Source organism: Nelusetta ayraudi, unplaced genomic scaffold (assembly GCF_046127955.1).
Source record: "Nelusetta ayraudi isolate G7.1 ecotype Tasmania unplaced genomic scaffold, CSIRO-AGI_Nayr_v1 ptg000004l, whole genome shotgun sequence".
NCBI lineage: Eukaryota > Metazoa > Chordata > Actinopteri > Tetraodontiformes > Monacanthidae > Nelusetta > Nelusetta ayraudi.
The window spans coordinates 1,992,021-2,013,489 of NW_027466054.1; the positions used below are offsets into that span (position 1 = coordinate 1,992,021).

A 21,469-nucleotide genomic window follows, 5' to 3' on the forward strand; every position below is an offset into this window, starting at 1 on the left:
ACTCTCTTCCAGGGGATGAGGAGAGGAGGACGGGGATGCTGGGAGGGGGTGGAAGGGAGGTGTTTGATTGACAGCGGGGAGGGGGTGGGAGGCGGGGTCACCAGGCTACAGCCACCCAGGGGTACTCTCAACCTGACAGAGGTGGGAAGTCACCAAGTACAAATACTTAAAAGTGATTCACTTATTATTATGTAGAAAATGAGATTGGTTATTGTTATTAATAGTTTAAGTGTCCACTGGTGGCTTATTGGCCACAACTGCTGATTATAGTTTGGTTGTGCTGTAGTTGGAAAAAGAACAAAAACAAATTTTGTATTCGGAGTAGCAAAACTGTTTACAGTCTTTTCATTTTTGTAAAATTATCAGCGAATGAAGTTTCATTAATAGCAAAAAAATTACTTAAGTACTTTTCAGAATCAGTACTTTCTTACTTTGACTGAAGCAAAAGATTTGAATCAGTATTTTTACTTTAACCAGAGTATTTTTACACAAGTATCCATACTTTTACTTAAGTACAGAATGTGAATACATTTGCCAAAGCAAGCTGGTGGGTAGAATAAAAGACTGTATAATGAGTAGAATAAAAGACTATATTAAGACATTTTATCAACAGAAAGGAACCAAATCAGGAATCACTTTGCCTTAAGAGCACATTCTGTAATGCTACACCCTCAACCCTCAAACCAGTGGAAGAAAGCCCTAAATAAAAGGGGGGGGGGGGGGGGCACTGGATGTTAGCCTTAATAGTTGCAAAACTCCATGAATCCAAAATCAAGTGGAATTTGAAGAGGCTTTTAAAAACACACAAAACCCACATGCTATAAAGCAGAATGTTTAATCGCTTGCATTTTCAATATTTTGTTCTTCCCTGATTGAGGTAATGGTGTGTTGTTGTAAGGGAGTTGAATCTGCTACATTACAAGACACATATTGTTTTTAAGTTATGAATTAAATCTATCACAGCAGCTCGCGCACAGTCTCAGTGACATTTAAATGGCCACACTGGGGGCAGTGTTCAACACTATTACATTCCAGCTTGATTTAGGGACTATAATCTGTTCCCCCGCAGGTCTGCTCGCTGCAACAATAACTTCAATGACGAGCTTCCAGACTAACACCTAGCTATTACCCGGAGCAACATCAAACAAACCTAATAGTTGGGTGGAGGCCATTTACGACTAGAAATTATCTGATGGCAGGGTAGAATGCTGTAGGACGATCAGAGATTGTCTTGTAAAAAAATAAAAGTCATTTTATTACAGGATTTCATGCAGTATTTTCCCCTTTTTTGGTCTTTCAAAAAGGATTGTGGAAGCTGTGTGGAAGCTGTCCACGGTCAGGCATCAGAAAGTCAAATGACAACATGCTTGACTAAGTTATAAAGAGGGCTTATCTAGACTCGCAATCGACATTTACCTCTCACAGTCTAATCGTAATTAAAACATAAAAACAAAACATGGCTACAGTCAAAACGCCCCGTGGGCGACTCTTTGGAGACTGAACTGCTTATCAGTTGCATATTCATTAATAGAAAATGAGAACCTCGAGGTGCAAATCTGTTTTGGATTTGCATTGCAAATGCAAAGTCTTGTTATGTAACAGTGTCTAAATCAATCCTCGCGATTAACCCCACTTATTGCCCACCACACGTCTAAATACGTGCCTACAGTTTGTGCATGAATCCATACAGCAGAAATTAATTGGTGGGGATGCATCCATGCTTTCAACTGCAGACATTTTCCTGTGTTGCTATGATGTCCCGGCTGTTTCTTTGAAGAACATGTTGAAGACAGTATTGTATTATTGTACATAACTGCATGTTAACCAGGTCAAAGAGGTCAGTCAAATGTGTTCACTGTAAACACACACATGCACAAGCTGCATACATTATGAGTTTAACAGCCAGCGATGACCTGGGGAACTGCAGAAGTTCATGCTAGAAATGTTATTCTACTTGGCAGTTTGATAAGCTTTGGAATCTATAATGCTGGACAAAACTGATTTCCCGATGCTCAGTTGAAACGTCTCTTATAAATTTAGTACTCAGAAAGAGATGCAACAAGAAAGTGTTCCTATATGCCAGCTTTGGATGACCATATTGCTTTGTAGTGGAGTACCTGAAACTTTAATAAAACACGTTCAGCTGCTGCAGACTCCGTTCGTAAAATACAATTTCAAAATTTGTAAAAAAAAAAAAAAACCCTACTGGCAACAGCAGCGCTGGTGTTTTATCTGCTTTTTTAAGCAACGTTGCCCTCTTGTGGTGAGAAGGAAAACAAACGGGAGTCTGACGTTAATAGAAAAACAAATCGTGTGACCAATAACGACCATCGACTACTCCAGCTTTAACAGACGTGACTTTAATCGTAAACCCTCAAGAAGGCAGGGATGATTAAATGTGTCAGGCTAAACCCTGTGGTAAAATAGTCCAACTACATGAGACCTAAGATCTCAGGCCACATTATTGCATATTTTGTGACAACGGGAGGGAAAATGGGAATGACAATGATTTAAAAAAAAACAAAAAAAAAACAATAATAATAACCAGTAGAATGATCAGTGACAATGAATGAAAAACTGAAGTCCATTGCTGGGTTGCTGGGTTACAGGGAAACAGTCCGGCAATACTCACGTGGTGACGCTCACTAAAAGAAAGCCTTCAAACTCCAGAATGGTCACATACACACGTACACTGCTGTTTAATATCTTGGCATCGCAAGACGACTGGGACACATGTCGGGGGTGCAGAGCTGCAGACCACCACCTCCACACTGACCAAACTCTGACCAAACACTGACCCTCTCAGAAGAGCAAACATCAAGAGCATGGCCTTGAAAGGCAAACATGATTTCAGTTGGTATGAACACACACTGTGTGTGTGTGTGTGTGTGTGTGTGTGTGTGTGTGTGTGTGTGTGTGTGTGTGTGTGTGTGTGTGATCCAATGACCAGGCTGGTTATCTGACACATCTGGACTCAACGTTTGAAGCGTTTTGACAAAATATATATATATATACACAGTCTACAACAGTATGTACAAAATGTACAAGATGCTCAGTCCAATAAAAGCATTTAGGCAATTGCATTACTTAAACATCCCCTGTTACCTTTATAAGGGACAGCGAAATGGGTAGTGATGATAATAATAGCCAGCAAGGAGGAGAAAAGAAAAAAAGCCATTATTCATCCTCAGCATGGCTCATTAGCAGCTAATGCTTCTCTTCAGTATAAATATAGATATATTTATCCACCCATTTTCTATCACCGCTTATTCACACTCAAACTCGGTGGGTGGGTGGGGGATGGGAGGGCTGGCTGACAGGTGAAGGCTGGGCTACACCTGGACAAGGGTTGTGTACAGGGTCAACCCAAAGACCACCGCTCGTGCTTCATCATTCATGACTGTAGAAAATGTTTTAAAGTTAGCCAGTTAGCCTGACGTGCACGTCGTTGGACTGTGGGAGGAAGCCGAGTACTTGGGCAGAACCCACACAGACACATGTTGGACATGCAATAAAGACACAGAATAAAGACCCGGGTCGGGATTGGAATCTTTTTGCTGTGAAGGTACAGCAACGAGCACTGCACTGTTGTTGCGCTCCTAATGATAGAAATGTGATGATGCGGACACATGGGATGAACTTTGTGAGCAAAGCAGGAATTTCAATACAAAAAAATCAAATCACCCATAACCTGAAAAAATATGTTTATAGACAAATGAATTCTTAAATCAGCTTCATGGGTTGGTTTTTAACCGTGCAAACAGAAAAACAACATTAAAACAGAGAGCGACGAATCGAGAAGAAGAGTGTGGTGACGATCACGAGTGCAGATGGAAAAGTTTGATCTGGGGGCTGATCTGAACGACTCATCATCCAAGAAATGTGCCATGAGGCAGCCGAGCATCACCGGCTTTTGAGCAGCACTCTGTACATGGCAAAGCCCAACACTGCAAACACTGTGGCCCCGACACTCGCTCTCAGCCAGTAGGTGGAGTTCCTCAGGTCCGCTTGGCTCACGTGTCTGTGCAACAGGAAGAGGCGACACACAGAGGGAGACAAGCTGAGTCAGTCTGGAACGGACTGGGTGGATCCCAATGAATGAGTTTGAAATGTGAAAATTCAAATTCAAATGGATGATGTCATAAGTATCCAACAAAAACAGCATGAAAAAATGATAAAAAAAAAAGTGAAACCAAGACAGAGACGGAAGGAGCCTTGATAAAATGAAGAAGTAAAAAAAAAAATGTGGGATTAGTTTTGACAGGATCAGCGAACAGAAAGCGGGAACTCTATTGAGTGTCAAAGTGGTTAATGTAGGACCAACCGAGTGCAAATCACTTCAAGGCGGGCACTGTAAATGAAGCGACACAAACATAATAAACAAACAAACTGGACTGGGACTCAGCAAAGAAACACAGAGGATTCAAATAAAACCAGAATGCTGAAAAAATAAGAAAACCTTAAGAAAAATGGAAATGACATTAAAAATGAGGAGGAATAAATGTTTGAATGGTGGTCACATGAAACCAGAGATAAATATTAAAAAAAACAAAACAAGGGACCTTCTGAGTACGACAGTGTAGAGTTTGGCCCTGACCATCTGCAGCAGCTCAGAGTTGAGGAAGTTCTGACACAGGCAGAAGGTGCACCGGTTGCAAGTGCACATGCAGCGCAGCCGGGCGTGGCTGAGGAGACACACGGGAAACACACCAACACGTTTTCATCACGCCAGCGGGAAAAGCACGCCGAAAGACGTTAAAACGCTCCTCCAAAGTCACAGCTAATCGACGGCGAAACGAGGAGGACAGAGTGCCGCAAAGGGTTGCAGCTCTGGTTCAGTGTTTCTTTATATATATCAGGTAGTTCGTCTTTCACGTTATATATAAATGCATCTTATCCCATATTTGTGAGAATTCCTAATGAAGTGTGACCATAATCTGATTTACTTACCACTGATTTATCCTTTAGCTTTTCTGTTTTAATTCTGATTTTATTTTATTTTATTTTATCTTACTTACTGTAGAAACGTATTTTCTCAAGATCTTGTTTATTTCGGATGACTTTTGTATACAAAGCACCATTTTTCAAAAAATAAAATTATCAAATTATCAAATAATTACACTACACATTATATATATAGTATATATAGTATATATATAAATATAGTATATATTTAATAATAAAAAAAAAATCAAAATATCTGAGTGTTATTATGTTATAAAATACTACGGTACATGGACTCATAACTCAGAAAATATAACATTGAAGGACTGTGGGGTTTTTTGTGACTTCAATTAAAGGTCAATTGTGTACAGTTTGGAAATTGTGAGAAGAAACAGCGACATCAAGTGGTTACATTTTAGATTGCAGTGCTCTTTTACTCACTCTCCCTCCCCTGAGTTTGCCAGTGAACTACAATGGCCTGCACACACGAACCCGATGATGACTTTTAACAGTGTAAATAAGCATGTGGATTGGATGACGCTCTGAAGCAGCTGTACTCACGGGTACATGGCCATGGTGGTGAGTTTAGTGTAGATGTCTCTGCTGGGCGCCGCCGCCGTGTCACAGGTGAAGGACTGGGGTGGCGGCATCTTGTGCCTCCTGCAGAACTCCAGCGGAGTGCAGCTGTACATCTGCTTGATCTCGGGCAGGTCCGACTTGGCGGCGATCATCATGCACGGAGTCTTGCTGTCCATGAAGTATTGCTGCGGTCAGAGGGAGAGACAGACGGACGTTGAGGAGGGAAACGTTTGTCCTTGAGGCGCGAGCGGTGCGCCGACGTTTCTACCTTGAAGACTCGGGCGCAGTACTCGAAGGAGTAGGGGTTGCTGACGTCGTAGACCAGGCAGACGATGTCGCAGGACAGGTCGTCGTCAGACAGGTAGTCAAAGTCGGGGAACACTTCGTGGAGCTGGGAGGAGAGCGGGTGGAAGTCAGAGTAGAAATCGCTTGTACACAGAGGAGGGAAGTAACAAAGAACAAATACTTTTGCTATTGTACTTAAGTAGATTTCTAAGGTATCTGTACTTTGCTTGAGTATTTTTTTTTTCTGACTGACTTTTTAGTTTTACTCCCGACACTTGAACACAAATATCTGTACTTTCGTCTCCCTGCATTGGAAAACATATTAGTTACTTTTGTGTTTAAAATTTTTTCAAAGGCGAATCGTGTTCCAATGAATTCACTTATTATTCATATCTTTGCTGCTTGAAGTGGAGCTATTTGAACTATGCTGTTGTGCAGTTGAATATAAAAGTGGATGATATTTTAGAGGAAGATTGTTTTAGTGTAGCTCGGCTTTGGCGTCACTGCTCAGTACGCTTTTTTTTTTTTAGTAGAGAGAAAAATAAACATGTAGAAAATAACATTGGTTATTGTTATTAACAGAGTAAACATCCAATAATAATGGCTCACTCGTCAGAACTATGACTGATTACAGTTTGGTTGCTGTAGTTAAAAAAAGAAAATATATATATAGTATTGTGAGCACCAAAGCAAACAAAAAAAAAGAAACTTCAAGTTTTACTAAAAATAAAAATAACCTTATCTGAACGAGTCTTCAAAAAGACATAACTTACAAAGACAGAGGTAAATCTTATGTCAATCTTTGATTTTGTTTTGTTAAGCGTGCAAATGTTATACGTTTAGTATGTTAAAAACCGTTAACAAACAGTCCCACGGGCCCGTCAGGCAAAAACTGAACTGTGGGCTTCACTTGTACTTACTAGGAGGTATTTCTCCTGGCCGTAGACGTAGGTTGTACTGATGGCGTAGTAGGATTTGTGTTCTTCTTTGGTGGCTTTTTGGCGCTGGGGAGAAAAGATGCATCGTGTAAACAGATCCAGGCGGAAAACTGACGTCACAGAGCTGCTCATGTATCATTATTTCTAATGTTCTTTTTATCAGTAGCAGTGGTTAGCAGTAGCAGTAATGTTGTAGTCAAGACCGCACCAACCAAGACCAAGACATTGTCAAGACTAGAGAGTATCGAGACCAAGACATGACCAAGACTTTATACATCAAAAAAAAAAAACAGAAACAACAAAACAGAAAAAAATGACCGGCAACTTTTTTAAATTCAAGTTTGCTTCTAAATCCAACAGCAACATCTCTTTTCAGCAAGGTGTCCTTTAATATTTTCTTGAACATTTTGTTGCTTTGCCAACTATTTTGAACCATTTTCAAAAAAGCATAGTTGCTTCACAAAATTAAAAAATAAATTAACTAGGAATGAGGGGGCAGGGTGTCACTCTGGGTGTCACAAACGGAGCGTAAAACGGCAGCAGCTGGATTCTTTTCCATTATTATCGTGTCATTGCAGTGTTGGCTGAGTCTCGATCGGTCTTGATCAAAAATCCCGAGTCCGAGACACAGAGATCCTTAGAAAGTGGATTCAAGACCGCTCGAGACCAAGACCAATCTCCAGGACTAGAACACTCGTAGCAGTCGTGTTGTGTTTTTTGTCTCACCATGAGGTTGCGTCCCAGGAAGGCTTGCAGAAATCCACTCTTGCCGCTGCCGCTGTCTCCAAAGACATTGCAGCGGAAGACGCTGCGCTGGGTTTGCTTCTTCTGCAGGTCAATCTTCTTGTCTCTGGTCACTGGGGACGAGGGGCAGGGCGGCGTTTTTAAAACCGACGGCGCCTCGAGTCAACAGCAATCGTCAGAGACGATGAACAGCCGAGCGGTGATGACGGTCACCTGTGATTCCTGCTGCCTGCGACTCCTGCTCAGCGATGATTGAGAAGCCCAGGTAGCCCAGATACTCCAGGCAGCGCTGGACATCCAGGTACGTGGTCAAACTGGTGGCAGCACACATTAAATACAGGATTGAACACTCACTGTTTGTGTTTGGTCATCACTGATGTTTTGACCGTCCTTTTAGATGCTGACTCCTATTTTCAATTTCTATCTTTTTTAATTTGGTTTGCACAGGCTGGTTTGTCTGGCAGATTCATAATAAGACTGTTGTGGAACATTTCTCATACAAACTCAAAATCATTGAACCCAAGTACAGTTTAAAATATAAAATAAATATTTTCTAATATTTTCAGTTTCCAGAGGCAGCAGTTCAATGACGAAGAAACAACCTCAGACGCAGCATGTTTTTGGTGCAACCATCAGAGGGCACTGCAGTCCGTAATAACTAATCCGTAAAAGTACCAACTAAAGTAATCTTAAAGTCACAGTTTAAACGTTCTTACAGCAAAAAAAAAACAAATGTATAAATCGATTAAAAATTTTTTTTTTTTTAATTACAGTTTGACAGCAAGAGTTGGAACTTCACACACAAGTGTATGCGTCTGTGGAAGCACTTACGTCCACTGGGAGAGATAGCCCTGGTAGGTGATCCATCCCTGGTCATTAGTGCAAACGGTGTTATTGACGTCTGGACCCCAGGGCATGTAGGGAAAGACATCAAACAGGTCGGCCAGTTCCTCGGGTGACAAGGCACAGTCCCGGTCCTGACGCACACAAATAGAACACAAACTGCTATTGCTACAATGAAATTAGTGCACCAGGAGCACTTTTAAAAATTTCAGCATGTAAAAATAAGGCAAAATATCAGCAGAAATGTCCAGATGATTTTTTTTTTATGCTTGCTGCATAATGTATTTTGTTTTAATTCTGTTTGAGATGTTTTTTGAAAGAAGAAGTCGCAGCCTGTCATTTTCACTTAAGAGAGCAAACGTGAGCGAAGCACACACACCCACTCTCACAGTTGGACACCAATTACAAGGACGGAGAGCAGATCTTGGCGCTCCCTGCCACTTTCGCTCTCAGACTTTCATCCTAACCCCCACGGCTAATTCCTCCTGTCAATCCCTGCTCAGCCTGACCACAATAAATCACATCTCAGCAGGTGATCTGCGCCGGCCGGCCCTGCCGTTTGTTGTTGTTGTTGTTGTTGTTGTTGTGGGGTTTGTCACTCCGTTCTGGGCAGCTGCCGACAGAGTCTCGATGAAGCGGAGGTTGAAGGTGAGAAGGTAGAGACAAGGCCAGTCGTACAGGGCCGTACCTTGTCGTGTTTGTCAAAGACGCCCTGCAGAAAGAGGTAGGCCTTGTGGTTGAGCTCGGTAGTGCAGTCTGCAGGAACTTTCAGCCTGCAGAGATAGAAATGTTTAAAAGCATTAGACGCATCAGGGTGCTGGCGTGGAACACAACACACACATACAGACTGAAAACAGAAACTGCGTTTCCCCTTACAGTGTTTTTGCAAAATAAAAGCGATATTTCTAAAATTTCAACAACGTACAATTGCGTTTGTTATTATATTGTTAATATTAGACTATGGATGTAAATGTCTAGAATAATATTAGAAATAAAACAGCCTTTGTATCACATTGCATTTTGAGGGACTTGCGTCTTTAGCGGTAATGGAGCTCTACTTCCTGTAGTTGGTTGGCAGGCTACGGCAGTGGTGGACTGAAGTTTACCAAGACTTGCGGCTCTTTGATTTACCGGCTGCTGCTACATTATTCTATCAACACGACATCAATAGTCTGGTGTTAACATTTTTTTGCTTCTGGTGTACTGTGGACTGGGTAAGATTATCATTATTGGCAGGCTAGCAGAAACCATTGACCTGCGCTAGCCTAGCACCAGCGAAATCTGCTAAACTGGAAAAGTGGATGAAAAGTTGCCAGTGCTAAATGGCACACTGGCGAACTTGGTCATGAGGTCTGGTGTCCAAAATGCTGAGCCCCCCGCCCCCCAGCCCCCACCCCTTTCGTCTTTCCTGAGAAAAAACATCATACTGACGCGGATAATGACGTAATGAAACTCACGGAGGGAAGAGGTAGTCCTGATTCAACTCCAGGTCATCGTCGTACCCAAACCTTCTCATCACCGTCCACGTGGTTTCATGGCGGCCTCGCTGGATGAACAAGGTGTGGAGGAACAGGAAGCCTTGGCAGAAACATCAGGAGAGTCATGTTTACGCGTGTGCACGCACACACACACACACACACTCGTGCTCAACCACGTCCAGGGCGTCCAGCTCCCCGTACCTTTCAGGGTGAGCCCGTTGTTGCACACTCCGTCGGTCAAATTCTTCCTCACCACATTTTTCACATCCTCCAGCGCCTGAGGCTCCAGCGGAGTGTTGAAACAGGTCCGCTGACGACGGTGAGAAGCAAAGACGGCGAAAGCTGTCATAACTTGCAAACGGCACCGTTGGTTCCGACTAATTTAATCCTCGCCCGGCTGCGACGGTTTTACCTGGAAGAAGTTGAGCTCATTATCGTTGAGGATCCCGTCATTATCCAGGTCCGACACTTTGAAGATGCGCGTCAAGGCTTTCACGCAGAGGGACTTCATCTGTCGCGGAGGAAAATGAAAGCGAGTCAGAGGGTCAACTGACAGTGATTGCCAATGATCTAATTTTAGTTGAGGCCCAAACGGTGCTCATGAATTGTGCACAGTGGCTCTCTTACGGCTTTCTTCTCTGGACAGTACAGGGGACCCGTGGGGTGCAGGACTGCCTTCTGGGCGTAGTAGAAGAGCTCCGAGATGTTCTTTAGGTTTTTGGCCGAACACTGTGGACAGGTGGAAAAGGCTGATCACTGAATCAGCCTGTTGTCTTTGAGGAGTGCATCCCTGCAGCGTGGCAGCGTGTGCGTGCAAATATACAGTACGTCTGCAGATACTGCGAGCTGCGTCAGGCTCAGACAGGGTATTAACACGCAGGATCCGTCTGAGTGAGGTGACGGCTCTAATTAGGCTGAATAGACACCAGAGCTGGCACCTGACTGGTGATCGTGCTCTCTGTCAATCATGACCAAGGCTGAGGCTCAGTCAGTGCGTTTACATGGCACTGGAGAAATTGGAATTATTGCCTTAGTCCGATTATGATCGGAGTTTGAGAACTCCGATTGGAATCGGAGAACTCCGACTGAGACCCCCAGATAATGCGATTGGAATTTGAATTTCTCTGCCATGTATACGCCTTAGTCGGACTATTAACTGGACCTTTTTAAAAAGGTAGCGCAGCAAATGCAGGGCTCCGGCTTTGCGCACCCTGAACAACTACGTATTCCTTCGTATTTATATTTCTACCTTTTCGTTCACATTTTTTGTAAATTTTAACTTTGTAAATAAAAGCACAGCAAAGAGATGTTTTCCTGATTTGTTTTTATTTTGGTAATTTCGCTGTTATTCTGCTGGAAACGGCGTGCAGCAGCACGAGCTTCCTCCACGGTCGGCACTTTAATGAGCGTGTGTATAACTGAAGACACCATTCCTTTGCAAAACGGGTACACAAACTCTCCCACCAGTCTGTGCTCCGAACCCGCATCCAACAAGAACGAGAGTTTCGGGTCCGTAGCGACGGCACAAAGCTTAGCATCGAAGACATTGTGTTGTTGTAGCCCTCCAACAGCAGACGACGTTCTTGTCTGCCTTTTAAAATCACCATGAGCACAAGAAATAGGGTACACCTCATCTGCAAAGTGAGTAACACGTACATTATGAACTATCGTTCCATATCATAATGATTTAATATGTCAACCGAAAGCAGCTGACCGGCTGAAAAGACTCACTCCACCCCCTAGTGTTGGGAGGAGGACACGTTCCCGTCAATAATTCCAATTTCTCAGCTGCATGGATACGGGGACCAAGGTGAGAACTCCGATTGGACGAGAAAACCGAATTATTGCTTCGTCCGATTAAGCTCTGCATGTAAACGCACTGATTGATATTAAAAGGTAAGTGTGAAATATGTCAAATGAATAATATGAGATTTATACACAGTCTAATAGTTAGATGTATTAACTCGACAGGATTCTGAAGAGATTCTCACTTGTGAGAATCAAATTAAAATATTGAAACGGGAGACAGTTGTGCCTGCTTCCTCTTCCTTAAAATCTTCCACCTTGCAGTTACAGAGCGATCACTTCTTCCCCTTTCTTTCCCAAAGATGACCGCGAGATGTTTTTCACGGCGCTCTTTCCTCGGTTCAGGTTTTAAGTGACGCCAGCGGGAGTTTGCTGTGAATTAATTTGCCGCGGGAGCAGCACTAAGGGGCTGAAAGCGTAATCCTCTCACCTCCACACAGGTCTCTATCTCGCTGTGCTGGTTCATGATGGGCAGGATCGTCTCCATGCTGCTGTGCTCCACCAGGTCCGACTTGTTCCCCACCAGAATCAGAGGAACCCTAGAACACAACAGCCGTCTCTTAAAATGTAGAAATGTTGCATATGTGTGAGAGTGAAAAGTAAGAATAGGTGTTTTTTTTTCACAAAGAAGCTTTTTCGTATAAAGTCAATGTGTTGTTTCATTGAAAAACAGAAAGCAGTTTTTGGTAAATCTTTAGAAAATGTCCTCAAAGACAAGTTCAGGGGTATCAACAAAGTTTTCATATCATTTTCTGATATCGTATTAATGTTTCAAAAGCATTTTTCATAACAGTTCAAACCTGCTGTCCTTGTCTGTGTTTTCTATAATGAGGGGAATCCAGTGGCTGGTCACCTATAGGAAAAAAAAGGATTGCATGGGATAAAAAACAAAAAACAAAAGGATGTCCTGCAGGGAAACTCCAAGTGAAACAGTTTTATGACTGTAGAAACGTAAAAGGCAAAAGGGTGAACTCACCTTCTCTATGGATTTCTTGTTGTTGACGGAGTAGACAATGCAGATCACATTTGCCTGCAATGGAGAACGGCAGACACTCATTAGCTTCTTGTGTGAGCTCAGCATTTCTCCACGGCAGCGTAATGCATGGGCCGACCTTGGAGATCTCTTGAAACAACTGCTCGTCAGTCTGCTCCGCATCTGGAGGTAAAGAAAAGACACACGTACAGCTGTTAACCCCCAAGGCAGAGCCCCGTCGCTTGCACCAGGCCCCTCAAAGTCAAAACACAGCCAGGACAAAGTACCTGAATAGTCCACAATGTGGGTGGGGACCCTCTCAGGTGTCACGTCCGCAGGTATGGTGATTTCCTCCGCTCGGTAGGGAACCTAGACGGGAGATATTCACCAAGATGGAGAAGCTTCTTTAAAAATTTTATTTCAGTCCAAACATTAATTTGATTTAACGTTCCATCCTAGAAAATAATAAAACTGTCATAAAGTGTATATCCGTACCACATCGGGAAACTCCTCGCTGACCAGAGACATGATCAGAGAGGTCTTCCCCACCTTGGCTGTCCAGGAGAAGAGGCAGAGGTGGGGTCAGAAGGTCAAATGTGGGCATTTCCATGTTAAGTGAGAGGTAGGAAGAGGTAGAAAGAACAAAATCTGTGAACTCATCATGTAATGTTTGAGGTTCTTTTTCTTAAAGCCTTATGAGAAATGACAGTGTGAGAGTGAATATAAGTTTCTAATAAAAATAAAAAAAAAAAAACTAAAGGGGGACAAAGCGAACACACAGGGCCCACAATCATGAGACACTGTCAGCATCACATGCACAGCTGCTAGCTGCATCGCCGCGCACTCAACTCTAATGACGCTGCAGACAAGCACGGCAGCCTCGTTCAACTAACACTCATACGGCTTTTCTTCTCCTTTTTTTTTATATACTCACGTTCTCCCACCAACAAAATCCTCACGTCTTTGCGCATCCTGTCAGGCGACAGCAGACTCGGTGGAGGGATGTTTGTCAAACATTTATCCCCCCCTGTCTGGGTGAAGGGTACAGCCAACCCCGGGACTCACACCGGCCTGGCTCGCCCGTTTTACCTTCGCATAGCAGCTACACGGTGTAACACTAAAAGTATGACGAGACGTGCAAAAAAAATACCCAACGATCGTTGGATGTCTCCAGGGACACGAGCGTGTTTCTCTTGTGATCGTCTTCCACCTGCCACTCGCAGGAGACGCTGCTGCGCCGATGTTTTCGCTCCTTTACTCCGCATACAAACTTGACTTGCGCCGCGCTCACGCTGCTACGACGTCAGCAAGCGTGTTCGCAGCCACGCCCCTTTGGTTCAGCTGACGGCGCGAAGATCGTCTATTTTCACACGTTTCACTCTACCGACGGAAAATAAACCGACTGTAACCAGATACACAATTTCTCCGAAAGCGATAGTATTTTTGGACCAGTGTTCAGCAATGTTTTAACGACTTCAGTGGCATTTCTAAAACCATGGGAAACGCTCAGATTGAGATAGCCGCACTGTTTATTTCTCCAATAGCAACATCCAGTGATAGCATGCTTTAAAACTCCCGTTAGTTTACCTTATGTGTCTTATGTGTTTTGTTCAAATTAACTATTACATGGCCTGCACATACTTGGGATACATACTGCACTGTTTAATCCATAATGTGTACATTTATTTGTATCAAGAGGTATCACCTTAAGTGCAAAAAAAAAAAAGCAAAACAACAAAAACAACAAAACAAAAACACTCCGACAATAAAAGCATGTTAATGTGGCCATCTGTGGAAATATAGTCATCTCGTACAGTAGTTTAGATAACATAACAATGGTCAATTCATTAATATTTAAAATGATAATGAATTAGGTCCAACCCAACAAACATAGACATTAGAACAATGTGTGAGTACTGTTAGAAAAGAGAATGTCATAAAACACAAAACACAGAAGTTGATTATTTTTTTTAAAACTGAGATAACATACTGTATAAAATGAAATGTTTTTTTCTAAATAAATACATAATTTGGTTTGAGTGCCTCCTGTGCTTTTATGTGGTGTTATTGTTACTGCTAGAATATACACAGGAGATGCTAGTGTACAACTTTACAACTTCACAGACCCTGTGTTCTGTACAGCAAAAGTGTTAGAGTTGTCTATCGTATCAGTGCCAAGTAGCCCTGCTGTTGAAACACATCAGGTCCATGAGCTTCATTTCGTAGTCATACTTTTAGTCTGTTGCATCCCTGGGAGATTTTTGTTTTCATTTCTTTTAAAGTCCCTTGAGATTGCTGGCAGAGCTGCGCCAGTCATTTGGCTCTCCTCAAATTGGCTTCATCTGCGACACAGCATAACAGAGTAGAGGTGTTAGCCGTGTGTTTATTTATACACGGACTCCATTCAATTTCAACAACAGTTTCTCACTTTCGTAGTCTTCTGCGGTCATGGGCTGAGAGATGACTTTTCTGAAGGCCTCCAGCCACTCCTTCTGCTCCTGCTCCTGCTCGCACATGAAGACAAACTGCCTGTCTGGTGTGTGCAGCGTGATGCCGCAGTGCCACCGGCAGCTCCTTGCACTCTTGCCAATTCTCTCCGAAACAGAGTAGCTGTGGTTCTCGGAGCCGATGAAGACGGCACCAAGCTCAGTAGCGTCCTGAATGTAAAAAAAAAAAAAGAAGGGCAACACAACATTGGGCTTCTATCATGTTTTTTGTTCAAACAATCAATCAAAACCCACAGTAAATTTCACAGTAAATACAATGTCTTAATAATTACCAGTGGGGTTTTAAAATACAGAAGCTTTCTGTTCACTGAGCACAGCGTGAACCACCTCTTCTTAAATAGCTCCCGTTGCTGAAAAAAACAGAACAGTGTTTCTTCAAAGAAGAAAATCAAACTAAATGTATTTTTCAAGCAAATAGATTCAGAGTGATAACACACTGTTGGGCCAGTTTTCTCCATGTACCCCTCCTTCAGGCAGTTTCGTGTTAACACAGGTATCAGCTGTGCGAGAAAAGACATGCAATGACATTCCCAGGCTGAGCTTCCAGTTTAGCTGACTGTCAGTCTAAGCAAGCAGTCAAATCCCAAAAACGTTTTGTGAGGGGTGTCTTACATCGATGTCTCGCAGGGTCGGGTGTTTCTTTTGCAGGTATGCCAGCCGTGTTGCTCGGATAGCATTGAACAAAGACACGATCACCTGTAAGTCAAACATGCAGCATAAAACTTCTGTGAGTGGCGTCTGTGCAGGAATGCCACAGGTTTTACACACTTGGACATAAAAGAAAAAGGGAGAACATGTTGAAAACAGGCAGACAAAAAAAACAAATAGCATTACAGCTCAGACACTCCTCTGACCTGGTTGCTCTATTTCCCTGCAGTGGTAGATGTGCTCACCTGTCCATCTTCATGATAAACAAACAGATTCCTCATTCGCTCCTCCTGCATGTATGAGATCTGCAGCCCATGAGAATGGCTGACCTTCTCTGGTTGGAAAACCGCATTCAGGTCCTTCATGGAGATGACAGCTTTGGGAGCCTTAGACTGGGGTTCGTCAGTGAGGTTGAGAACGACACTTTAGTACCATATACGGCACGCCAAAAAAGCCCTTATAAGATACGGCGGCAGCACGGCAAAAAGACAGCTTACATCGCCTTTGACGAAGTATCTGAGGGTGAAGTCGCTACGGGAGAGCAGGAATACCCTCCTCAGAAAGTTCTTGTTGTCTTTGCCCTTCTTCCAAAGTGTTGACTCAAACTGATCTGGTGTGAGAGATACACAGTCAAGTACATCACGTGCACAGAAATACATGCAGAACTCTGCTGCCTGGAAGAGTACAATATTGTCAATAACCTGAGGAGTATGTTTGTGGTAGGTTTTCCCCAGTAAATTCTCTCCTTTCGTACTTTGCCCGGATCCACTGATCCTTCAGAACGCTGAAAGAAAAAGGAAAGTAAATTCACAGATGGATGGACAGAATTCACATGTGCACCTCTCTGCCGGCCCCCAACAGCCTTCTTCCTCTTTCGCTTCCTCCACCCGTCGGTCTACTCAGGGCTTTATTCACTTCTCCTGTGATCATGCGGCAATTTTATTGACCGAGGGGGAAAAAAATCTCACATGCAGTCGTTCTCCCGCGGCTGGTAGAAGAAGGCAGGGACGCATTTCTCATAGATGGCTTTTGCTGCAAGGTTCCCCTCCTCCCGCATGAACTGCATCACACATGGCAAAGGTTAAAACAAGATAAGCTGCGATGGCAAGGATAGGCAGTATCACTGACAAAATGTAAGCTGGAAAAATATATATAAATATTATTGCAGTAGTCGTAGCAGCACTGTGCAGACACCTCTACTAGAGAATCTTCCCAGCGATCCAGACGTATCGACTTGACTTTGCTGATCGCTGGTAGATTTCGATGAATTCCAGAACAGTTGAGGCACACAAAGATACCCAGAGTGTAGGAAGCCCAGTCTGGCTCTGTGAGCAGAAAAGAAAATGTTGCAATGCCTACTCTGTAAGAAGGAAGTGAATCTGGTGCAAAAACATTTTAAACCAAATCATGACATATTGAAGTGAGAGTGAAACTTTCAATTTTTTGCCTCATGTTCAAACCTTGTCATATGTTTCAATCAATGAACTTCACAGCAAAAGTGTTCTGTTTGTTGTCTGTGTATCATCCACACAGGGAAATTCTATTGACCGCTTGTTAGTGATGGCAACACATAGGAGAAACATTGTGGTCACGCCACAGAATTTGCTGCAGCCCCAACTTCCCCTTTCAATATTTTGCCATAAAACGTGACTGAGTTTTGAAAAACTGATTAACATGAATTAAACATGATCAGAGTAGACAGATTATTGTTTAAGGCAATGTAAACCTGGTTTAAAGAGAACATCCTATCAATTGGGATTGAGTTGTGACTAATTCAAAGTTTACTGTTGGAAAAGCACAGCCGTGTTGTTGGTATTGTTCAGAAATCCCCTTTTTGCTGTTTTAAATCGTTGTACAATGAACACACTCACCTGGAGCTCCACAGTCAACACACAAGTTGTTGCCCGGCTGCCGAACCAAATCCAACAGGATTTTATTATTTCGTTCCAGAGTGGCCATGTGTAAAGGTGGTTTGCGCCTGTCAGACTGACACGTGAGTCCCTCCGAAAGTGCTACAAGGCGTTAAATCTATATAGATTCCACATCGTGAATGGCAAAAAAAAATCCACAGCGGGTCGAAAACATAATTTCTTCTGACTGGCTGGGTGGCTCAGCATTTCCTCTTACCAGCACGGCATCATGAAGTTTATTGTTCTGCACACAAACGCAGAGGTCCAGAAATAACATAGAAAGGAAGTGAAAGAACGTCACCCTGTACTTGGCTGAAATACACTTGTATGTATAGGTCATGTAGTGTGGTTGATGTGAACAAGGTGTTGCTGTGTTAGAATACTAAAGTTTAGAGTTTTTGTATACAGTGTATAAAATGTACATGTCTATATACCAATAAAAATACAAATGTATTTATAACATAAGTATGATGGTGTTCAGTATGCTTTTTCTGCATCTTTCTACTTTGCCCTCAAAAAATGAAATATGTATATATATATATATATATATATATATATATATATATATATATATATATATATATATATATATATATATATATATTTACAATTTCAAAGCCTTGCATTGATAAGTTTTACACACTATATAAATCCGTAGAAACTATTTATTATCCAATTTTACTTAAAATTCTACAGTACAACTGTTGAATGTACATGATCACATAACACCATAATGGATACAATAAATAGCTTATATTATTATTATTATTATTATTATTATTATTATTATTATTATTATTATCATCATCATCATCATCATCATCATCATCATCATCATCATCAATAATAATAATAATAATAATAATAATAATAATAGGAGAGGTTACATATAATTATTCACTTGAATGCGCAAATCAAACTAATCAATCTAGCTAATCAAAACTTTTCTTTTCTTTTAAAATTAGCTATTTCGGCAACGGTTTTGCACACCGCTAGTGGGCAGTATAGACCAAGTCAAGTCGGGTTGCAACCAATAATGAAACCTGAGAAGAAGAGTGAACAGTCATCCTGGAAGTGCTATGTTCGCATGCCGGGTTAAAGACTGACCGTCAACCTTAAAACTGCACAGTTGGTTCTGTTGGCCCGGCGATGTTTTAGCTTAAATCAAAGAAAGGATATATATTTATTTTTGACTAAATATGTGGGTGGCCCGACGTTTTTTGTCGTCGGTTGCTGCGAGAGGTGGGTTTCAAAATCATCTCGCCTGTCACGTGTGCCCTCTTTGCTGACCATTACAAATGCTAGCGAACTTTATTTGTCAAACTACGTCGAAACATCAATGTTCTGTGACTTGAAACAGCTCTGTATTGCCTCCTCGTTCACTTCGAGCAACACTAAAGCTACGTAGCACTGAAAAGTTGTCTTCCAACTATCCAACTACTTGTCCGTCTGACTCCTAATTTCACTGTTGCAGGGCAGTACGGTGGCCGGTTAGGGTTATTCTGGCGCCTTCAGCACTGGCCGTTCACTGAGCTGGAGCTGCGCTACCTCCAGTGTACGTGTTGCTGGCGCAGCCGGGTTCCCGTGGCAAACTTCGAAACTCTCAACGCCACCATCAGCTCCACGGCTGAGCTCTGCAAGGAGGACAACCGGGCGCTGGACGAGTGCTACACCTCCGAGCAGCGAGACGTCATCCTGCGGCTGCTCAACAACGCCTCGCCGTCGGAGCTGGCCGGCGTCAAGTTGCTGAGGGGCCGGAAGTCGATCAACATCGTAGAGTACCGGACGAAAAACGGACCCTTTAAAACACTAGAGAGTTTGGTTAACGTGCCGCTGCTCAAGCACAAAAGCGCCGTCACAGTCTTCAACTCCATTCTCAACCCGGTGAAGAAGGAGAAGAAAGTGAAGATTCAACTGGCCAAATTTATCAGACCGGAAGTTGATAGATCCTGGTTGGAGGTGAGCTCCCCGAATGGGTCAAGTTAGATTCTTAACAGTGCAGAACCAGCGTTTTTCTTATGCTCCCAAGTGCGTTTACAGAGCATAAATTGGGCCACAGTCCTTTCTTGAGTTTGAATATGCTGTATGTTTGGTGTGTACAAAAAATGTAATACATTTAGTTCCATATCCATTGAATAAGAGGGAGGAGACAACGCTGATATAATCCTCAGTTCATCATGAGTGCTGATGCTGTTAGTCAGCTTGTAGCTTTCACCAAAACTGATGCAGTAATTCTTTGTGGTCTAGCCAACCTTCTCAACTGGTGGGTCGCCAAGGTGTTTTGATTGGGTCGAAAATGCCGGGCATTTACTTTGCAGGACACAATTCAATTTAATTATTCTAATAATTTATTTACAAGACATGACAGAAAGTGGTCTAGCGTTTTTATTTTTGTGGAATAAATTTGGGTTGCAACTTCTTCGCTTATCAGGAAAAGAATGTGGGTGCTGAGGCTCCACCAGTTGAGAACCACTGTTCTAGCCCAGCACATCGTCTTTCTTGGACACCTGGCTTTGTGCTTATGTTATTTTAGGTGTCAAGAAATATTTTTGCCCACTTTGCCAACATAACTATGGATTTTGGATGTCCAGGATGCGGCTTCTGTCGTGTCCCTGGCATGCGGAACCAGTAAAATCGCCTGGGCTCACGTCGACCGGGGAATGATGGTGCAGGATTGGCAGCAGGTGGAATGTCCAAACTTCTTAAAGGGAACATACATGGCTTCAGCGTACTTGAATGACGTAAGTATAGCTGCCATTGCTGTTATTATGAGTCTTAATCACTTTTCAATGACCCTGGAGTTGTAAATGCGCACATTGTACCAGTGTTTGGAGTCTCTAGAGGTTCAGTATGAACGTTTCTCCTGCCTCATCAGGTTTCCGCAGTTGTCTCCCGGCTCCCGTCAGCTGACTTCTATATAGTAGAGAAATTCTCCATCTCAGTCCAGAATACAGCCCTGTTTCCTGTCATGGCCCACATGAGGGCTGTGGAGGCCATGCTGTTCGCTCTGCTTGAACCAAGAAACACACCCACTGAGTCGAACATCCCTCCCAGGTGTGAAAAAGACTTTGTTTTTGTTTCAAGAAATAAAAAAAAAACCAAACACCCGAGCTATGATCCTTGCAATATTTGGCTCAAACGCGGCTTATTTTCCTTTTTGCAGGGTTTTGAACATGATGCGTGCTGCAGTGGGGCGCCACTTTGGACTCATGGTGGGCGAATCACGGACTAGTGGGGCACAGACCATCCAACAGCTGATGACCGAGTCGGTGACTCAGAAGCTGCCCAGGGTCAATTTCCCTCCGGAGATGCTGGTGAAGTACAGGAACGCTTTCCAGCTGGGCAGCAGAAAAGGCGGCGAGGAACTGTGCGATGCGCTGCTTCAGGCTGTTGCTTTCTACGAGCTGCTCAGTGAATCTTCCTCTTAGTGACGACTTGGACTGATCTCACGATCTGCCTACTAAAGACCTCTACATCCATGAAAGTCAGGTTTTTGGCTGCCGTTGTGAGTCCCTTGTAACTTTTTGTTTATAATCCTATGAACACATTCAACACTAATAAATATTCTTAGAGAGATAGTTCAGTATTTTGGAAAATGTCCCTTTATCAGTGGCAGTGTCCTCCTTCCCCATCAAAACTAATCGTATACACAATCCAACAACTCTGAAAACAATAATGTTGTAATATTATTATTTAGCATGGTGAATGTCCAGCTCACAACTTGTCAAGGAGAGCATTTTGAGCTGTTGGATTGTGTATTTGAGTTTTGAAGCAGGGAGACCTGCACCCTTCACCTCCGCTTTGTTCACTGAGC

The 21,469-nt window shown here is 42.9% G+C and overlaps 3 protein-coding genes across 6 annotated transcripts; 1 reads left to right on the plus strand and 2 right to left on the minus strand.

Annotated features, from left to right (window-relative positions):
• Window positions 1-2,344: 2,344 nt before the first annotated feature.
• On the minus strand, window positions 2,345-13,870 carry rhot1b (ras homolog family member T1). Of its 4 annotated transcripts, none has more exons than XM_076042958.1 (20): window positions 13,741-13,870; window positions 13,086-13,144; window positions 12,878-12,959; window positions 12,730-12,773; window positions 12,594-12,647; window positions 12,418-12,470; window positions 12,048-12,156; window positions 10,439-10,540; window positions 10,224-10,322; window positions 10,013-10,121; window positions 9,791-9,911; window positions 9,022-9,106; window positions 8,322-8,467; window positions 7,704-7,804; window positions 7,473-7,603; window positions 6,729-6,812; window positions 5,792-5,914; window positions 5,506-5,708; window positions 4,563-4,685; window positions 2,345-4,021 (listed from the first exon to the last, which is right to left on the minus strand). In XM_076042958.1, exons 1-20 carry the CDS (start codon window positions 13,853-13,855, stop codon window positions 3,904-3,906), a joined length of 2,061 nt encoding a protein of 686 aa, XP_075899073.1. In that variant the 5' UTR covers window positions 13,856-13,870; the 3' UTR covers window positions 2,345-3,903. The 4 variants fall into 4 exon arrangements, with proteins under 4 accessions (XP_075899073.1, XP_075899081.1, XP_075899089.1 ...); XM_076042966.1 differs by having other exon boundaries at window positions 13,525-13,852; XM_076042974.1 differs by lacking the exon at window positions 4,563-4,685.
• A 567-nt stretch (window positions 13,871-14,437) lies between these two features.
• LOC142899433 (arf-GAP with dual PH domain-containing protein 2-like) lies at window positions 14,438-17,962 on the minus strand. The gene is made up of 12 exons (XM_076042992.1): window positions 17,873-17,962; window positions 17,617-17,757; window positions 16,940-17,070; window positions 16,714-16,805; window positions 16,447-16,529; window positions 16,243-16,355; window positions 15,991-16,137; window positions 15,710-15,793; window positions 15,535-15,597; window positions 15,370-15,447; window positions 15,019-15,247; window positions 14,438-14,932 (listed from the first exon to the last, which is right to left on the minus strand). The coding sequence occupies exons 2-12, from the start codon at window positions 17,702-17,704 to the stop codon at window positions 14,904-14,906; spliced, it is 1,137 nt and encodes a 378-aa protein (XP_075899107.1). The 5' UTR covers window positions 17,705-17,757; window positions 17,873-17,962; the 3' UTR covers window positions 14,438-14,903.
• Window positions 17,963-18,703: 741 nt separating this feature from the next.
• On the plus strand, window positions 18,704-21,241 carry tefm (transcription elongation factor, mitochondrial). Its single transcript, XM_076043030.1, has 5 exons — window positions 18,704-18,897; window positions 19,130-19,614; window positions 20,247-20,396; window positions 20,531-20,709; window positions 20,819-21,241. Exons 1-5 carry the CDS (start codon window positions 18,855-18,857, stop codon window positions 21,081-21,083), a joined length of 1,122 nt encoding a protein of 373 aa, XP_075899145.1. The 5' UTR covers window positions 18,704-18,854; the 3' UTR covers window positions 21,084-21,241.
• Window positions 21,242-21,469: the final 228 nt, after the last annotated feature.

Bases quoted from the DNA above. Each gene is read 5' to 3' on its own strand.
- rhot1b (XM_076042958.1), bottom strand. From the start codon at position 13,855: ATGCGGAGTAAAGGAGCGAAAACATCGGCGCAGCAGCGTCTCCTGCGA. The intron at 12,157-12,417 runs GTTTGAACTGTT...GTTGTGTTCTAG, and splicing joins AACACAGACAAGGACAGCAG to GGTTCCTCTGATTCTGGTGG. The intron at 4,686-5,505 runs GTGAGTACAGCT...GTGTCTCCTCAG, and splicing joins ACCACCATGGCCATGTACCC to CCACGCCCGGCTGCGCTGCA.
- LOC142899433 (XM_076042992.1), bottom strand. From the start codon at position 17,704: ATGGCCACTCTGGAACGAAATAATAAAATCCTGTTGGATTTGGTTCGG. The intron at 16,806-16,939 runs GTGTCTGCACAG...TGTGTGATGCAG, and splicing joins GGGAAGATTCTCTAGTAGAG to TTCATGCGGGAGGAGGGGAA. The intron at 16,356-16,446 runs GTTATTGACAAT...CTCTCACACCAG, and splicing joins ACCACAAACATACTCCTCAG to ATCAGTTTGAGTCAACACTT.
- tefm (XM_076043030.1), top strand. From the start codon at position 18,855: ATGTGGGTGGCCCGACGTTTTTTGTCGTCGGTTGCTGCGAGAG. The intron at 18,898-19,129 runs GTGGGTTTCAAA...TCACTGTTGCAG, and splicing joins GTCGTCGGTTGCTGCGAGAG to GGCAGTACGGTGGCCGGTTA. The intron at 19,615-20,246 runs GTGAGCTCCCCG...TTGGATGTCCAG, and splicing joins TTGATAGATCCTGGTTGGAG to GATGCGGCTTCTGTCGTGTC.